Here is a 6,100-nt window from a genome sequence, read left to right on the forward strand (position 1 = left end):
GTCAAAGTCAGCTGGGATAGGCTCCAGCATGCCCTAGTGATCCTAGTGTGTGTAAGCAGCATAGAAGACGGATGGATGGACCTTGAAAGGGTGGACTTTTGTGACCTTAGGACATGGTCATGTCATAATTATATTGTTTTGAAGTATCCTTCAGCATTCAAGTACAATAGTATTAGTGTAACAGAGTTAAAAATGCACTTTATTATTTATTTTCTAAATGTGAATTTATTATTTAGTAATTGTGTGAATTTTATCTCAATGAATTATTTATTTTTCTTATCTTGTTTACTCTATTTTCACTTTCCTTGTATATGCTTTATTTTATCCTTTCACTTCTGCTCCTCCCAGGCTTCCGTAGTTGCCCACAGCTTTTATGACAAAAAGGTCATAATATTATACAATTGTAATATTGTGTGTCAGAGGGAAAATAAGAGCCAAGCTCCTTAGGAAGGAAGGAAAGTTTCCTCTTGCCTCATGCGACCTTTTATTTATAATGTGGCAGAACCTCCACATGGCCAAGACCAAAGGTCACAAAAGTGCCCCCTTTTCATAGCTGTCTTGTGCAATGTCTCTCAAAATCTCAGATCTTTTTTTTATGTGGCCCTTACACTCTTGAATCTTGAATAATGTCAAATATCATATCGGCCCCTGTATTTACTTGGTTGGTATTGCCCAACCCTATCAAGGGTTACAAAAACACTGGACAACTTTAGTAGCATCACTTGTTTTAATACAGAAACTAGTATACTGTATATAAAAAGTAAGAAGCTCAATCATGAGATCGTGCATGTGTGCTTAAAAAGTGTTTCCTAAAGCAAAATGTTCTTCTCTGTTATTCCTAGGACATCTTTGCAGGGATGGAAGACGATAAAGACATGTTTTGATTGTCTTGGTTATTAATAATAGCAACAGGAATGGGTCCGGGCCGCTAAGACAAATCCAGCCATTTTTTTTCTCTGTTTTAATTTCTCCGCTCTAATCATCAAGAGTCCACTTGAGAGATGTCAAACAGTGATGGAGATTAAAGTACCTGAGGTCTGCTGCGTTTTGGCCCTGGAGAAGCAAAAATTGTTAAAAAAAAAAAAAAAAAAATTGAGTAGAATCAACAAGAATCAGTGCAAATATGGCCCCCCGGGAATAATACATGGAGAAAAAAAGCTGCAAGCAGGCATCCATTGTTTGTCTACATCCTTATTTCCTTGCTGTCCATCCGAGATCATCAGCAGCACTGATGCACACATGAGCCTCACGTGGTTCCAAAAAGTGCCACTACTCCTGGTTCTGATCAGAAGAGCTCATGATTGACAGGTTTCGGCAGAAAATACTGTCTCTAAAATATCTTCTGAATGTATAAATGTGTATTTCTGCATGTGACACGAAGCAAGCAGGTAAGATAACAAAAAAAAACGTATATGTATACTGGATTCTTTGTGCATTAAGGTGTGTTTTATGGTTCTATCCGAAGGTGGCGCCGCAGTTGGGACAGCGTCTCTGACGCAGGGCGAAACAGAATAGGATGCCCAGTGGAAAGAAGAAGATGGCGCAGAGGATTCCCAGGCAAGTGAAGTCATCCTCTAAAACGCCAACTCTGCACAAAAAGAAAGTACAATCTCATGAAAAACCTTTTTTTTATCGTGGAAAGAAAGCTGTCTCTTGTTTTGGAGGTCAACAAAGTGGTCTCATGACTGCAACACATGTACTGTACAACCTTGAGGGGGCGCAAATAATACATTAGAAAAACAATATACAACAGTTTTTTTTTATAACATAACAGGCAGTACTTTTTCATTTTTTATGATTTCGACTTCTATTTTCAAGGTACACAGATTGTGTTCTTGGGCTATATATATATATATAAAAACATGGTATATACAGTACCTATGATGAAAGGTTGACGAAATACTATTTGGCCCCACTGTAATGTATACGAGTTCTTGATATAGTCCAAGGAGAAGCCCCTAATGTCTCAAAATAGCTTTATTTAAACCTTTTTGAATCATGATGTCATTTCTATCCGATAAGATGCTTTCCGCCACAGGCTGAGGTCATCATTGTCCAATGAGGTCTCTTCATGATTTGTCAAAACGTTTAAAAGTCTGTTCCTCTGATCAGATCATTTTCACCAGCAGTGGGCACCATTACACATCTTCTTACTCTTTGGGCTTTTCCCTTCAGGCCACAGCAAATCTAGCGCCTCCATTCTGAATCTGTCCCTCTCACACCAACTACCCTCATGTCCTCCTTCACTACATCCATAAAGCTCCTCTTTGGTCTTCCTCTACGCCTCCTACCTGGCAGCTCTAAACACAGCATCCTTCTACCAATATATTCACTATCTCTCCTCTGGACATGTCCCAACCATCTCAGTCTGGCCTCTCTAAAGGCCTTCAACATGTAATGTCTCTTTGATGTACTCCAATCCTGATCCTATCCATCCTGGTCACTCCCAATGAGAACCTCAACATCCTCATCTCTGCTACCACCGGTTCTGCTTTGTCTTTTCCTCGGTGGCACTGTCTCTAGACCAGGGGTGGGCCCCAATATTTTGACTCGTGGGCCGCATTGAGTTAACAATATTGTCTGGGGGGCCAGAACATATGTATATTTAACACACAAACTATTTTATGCTTTAATTTTCCTTGAATTATTTGTCGAATTGTATCTGTAAAAGCGTTATACTATCAGCTGTATGTTCTCTAGTCCCTTTCAGGAGCACTTTAAACATCAGACCACATCAACAATATAATTTAATTTTACGACTTGCAAGTCATGTTGCCAGGATGTTAAAAGTTTAAATACTTGGAAAGCAACTGGTGGGCCGGATTCAAATGCTTGGTGGGCCGAATGAGGCCCCCGGACCGTTGTTTGCCCACCCCTGCTCCAGACCAAACAACATGGCTGGTCTCGAAACAGTTTTGTATACCTTTCCTTTCATTTTAGCTGAAACTCTTCTATCACTCGTCACGCCTGACACTTTTCTCCACCCATTCCATCCTGCCCGCACACGCTTCTTCACCTCCTTTTCACAATCTTTATTGTTCTGAACTGTTGACCTCAAGTACTTAAAATTCTCCACCTTCTGTATCTCTACTGCCTGCAACCTCACTCTTCCACTTCACACACATATACTCCGTCTTGCTGTGGCTAATCTTCATTCTTCTCCTTTCCGTGGCAAACCTCACATACCAATATGTGTAACATCTCATATCTCCTGTGCTGGAATATACAGCATTTTTTAAATATCGGTTTTCATGATGGGGGAGGGGGAATCTGATACTGATATCAACCGATAATTATCGGACATCCCTAAAATATAGCCACGTCAGTGCCGAGTTAGTTTGTCCATAATTATAAAAGGTGCACCTCTCTGTGTAGTTCATGTTAGCTGCAGGGGAGTTTAATATCAATCTACAAAGTTATGTTTATGTGACCCTCGCTCCATCAACAAAATGACACCAGACACCTCCCAGTGGGAATCACAGAGATGCGACACAGCAATTATGCAATTTTCATGTGGTAAATATGCACAAAAAAAATATTAATATGTATTTCACTTCCACCATCTCTGGAATCACACAATCAGTCCAATTACACACAGAACATCTATTAATTTGTTTAAATAAAAAAGTTTTGGCATGCTCTACAATAATGTTTTTAAAAAAGGTCCAGCAATTAGAACCGTCACATGCAATCAATCTGAGAGATATGGTACCGCTTTGACCATGGACCATTCTGCCCCAGTTACCTTTGACCCTGGTTCATCTGACGGACAGGATGTTGGCAGACATACATAATCTAAAAGCCACATCCGCTCACAAGACACACGCTACATCTGTGTTATTGCGCAACTAAGGGTGACGACGAAGGCCTTAAAAGGATGCAAGCCTGGTAAAGGCTTCGTCATGGTAAACACGCGACACTCACATTGCCCTACTTGTTAAACAGAGAGATGACTTATTTGGTATCAAACCATCAGCAAGTGTTTGTGTACTTATGTTTATTATATTACCTGCAGGCGGGACAGCCTCCTACCACCACCACAGAGGGCTGGATGACTGTGTAGGTCCCGGCGTAGGGCTGCTGGGATACAGCCGTACCCATTTGGGCCGGGGGGTACCCTGTGTTTGGGGAGAAACCGGAAGTTCCAAGTTCAAAAGCAAAGCGATAACATGATTAAGTGCGCTTAAAAACAGCTATTATAATGAAATACATATGATTAAGGTGCAAAGTATATCTATTTATCGGATTTGTGGGTTTCATTTTGAGCCACTTTTCAAGCTTTGACGTTTTGGTCTGCAGAGTTGTTTATGTGAACTTTGATATCATGTCACGTGAGTACAGTAGTCTAATCAAACACATCTTATGCAAAAAAAGCCTGGTTCCTCAATACTTGTTTACACAATCATTAGCCATTAAATCGGTATTACGTTTATGTTTATTGAAGAAGCATTAAGTTTCGTTTTAAACACTTTCGTGGTCTTTGTAGCCCTACTTCCGGGGTACAATCAAGACTTCCGCCCTTAAACCAAAAAAAACATCCTGTTGCAACATACATGTATTTTATGCATGTTCTGGTGATTACATGTCATGTATTGTTCATATAAAGCTTTAAATGCGCATTTTTGTTTCATATTATCGTTTGAAAGATGGCTTGAAACGAAGCCGGAAGTGGGCGGCAGTGAGTCATCTCCTTCATGTCTGCCAATGCGACACACGCAAGCAGAGCAACCCACCTTGGCCGCCGTCTGGGTACTGGTAGGGCGGCGGGACTGGCGGTGGGATAGCCCCGTAGCTGTGCTGCTGCGGGCCATACTCGTAAGCCCCGGGAACAGTGTTGTAGGCGGGAGGTCTGTCCTGAATCAGGGGTTTGTTGTCCATCATGTCAGCCGACGTAACGCGTCCTCAAGTTGTCCGCTCTGCTTGTTCAACTTCAAAGGAATGACCCTCCAGGTGCGCTCAACGATACTCACAGTTTGTCGTCAACAAAACAACACGACGCTGGTATAGAAACAGTAGCGACGTACAAAACGAAATAAAGACCAGACGCTGCGCCAAAAATGAAAGTTCGTTCCTCTCCATGCGCCAACTTTCCTCCGTCGCGACGCGTAAATACCAAAAATAAACAACAAAACGTTCACTACGCAGCAGGAATTCTCTTAAATTAACTTAATTACATGTCCCTTCTCTTAATAGTTGGTCCTTGAGCACCAGAAAAACATTCCTGCGTCGCCTAAGCACGTTGGAACTCAGACGAACTCAAGCCCTTTCCTCTCTAGATTGTCACAAGAGAACAATCATGTGATGAGACGCTGTATGCGCGCACCAGGCTTCTTAAAGAGACAGTACATCAAAACAAATGTCCTAGTTAGCAGTACTTCGACTTTTTGATAAATATCAATTGCACTTGCGGTTTAACTTGGTGTCTTACGGTCATACATAAACAACAAATTCAGTCCGCATTTTAGGTTCCAAAATGTCTGTGTGACTGCAACTAATACAATACTTTTTGTTATTCTTTTCCAGTATAACAGAGCACGCTGACACAAGTCGGGAGATCGGGAAGACCCGATTTCGATTCTCCGGCTTGTGTGGGCTAAGCTAAAGCATAACCCCTCGACCTTAGTGAGGATAAGCGATATAGAAAATGGATGGATGGAAGTTTACCATAACTTTCAGTTGCGTCATAAATGCAGCCAATTAGATCAATTCCGACACCCCTGGAACATCACTGATAAGGTCGCACTGGAATGGGCGGGGCTAAGTGACTAAACCGCGCCTTTTTATGGTTTAGTACAACTGAAAACATTTGCTTAACAAACACTACATATGAAATGTTTTACCACCCTTAATTTGTTTTAAACAGGCTTGGCTTAAAACTTCTAGCTGGTATTGGTGAATTTACTTCTAAGTGTCAATTCGACTATGTATGGAAACATTCGCCAAACTGTGCTGTTATTTGATGAGTAGAACGCACCTTGCTTTTCAATAATTAAACGCAGTCTTGGTCTAAATTATTAATATACGCACGTCAATCAACTGGAATATTCTTCTGTTTCCGGGTTCTGACCAATGGGAGACTCACATGTCCCACCCTTTTCCT

At 41.3% G+C, this 6,100-nt stretch overlaps 1 protein-coding gene across 1 annotated transcript; it reads right to left on the reverse strand.

Moving 5' to 3' along the window:
- Window positions 1-1,000: 1,000 nt before the first annotated feature.
- bri3 (brain protein I3) lies at window positions 1,001-5,308 on the reverse strand. Its single transcript, XM_058049338.2, has 3 exons — window positions 4,734-5,308; window positions 4,010-4,118; window positions 1,001-1,588 (listed from the first exon to the last, which is right to left on the reverse strand). Exons 1-3 carry the CDS (start codon window positions 4,879-4,881, stop codon window positions 1,456-1,458), a joined length of 390 nt encoding a protein of 129 aa, XP_057905321.1. The 5' UTR covers window positions 4,882-5,308; the 3' UTR covers window positions 1,001-1,455.
- Window positions 5,309-6,100: the final 792 nt, after the last annotated feature.

Source organism: Doryrhamphus excisus, linkage group LG16, assembly GCF_037039965.1.
Source record: "Doryrhamphus excisus strain RoL-2023G ecotype Guam linkage group LG16, RoL_Dexc_Guam_v1.1, whole genome shotgun sequence".
In the NCBI taxonomy this organism is placed as follows: domain Eukaryota; kingdom Metazoa; phylum Chordata; class Actinopteri; order Syngnathiformes; family Syngnathidae; genus Doryrhamphus; species Doryrhamphus excisus.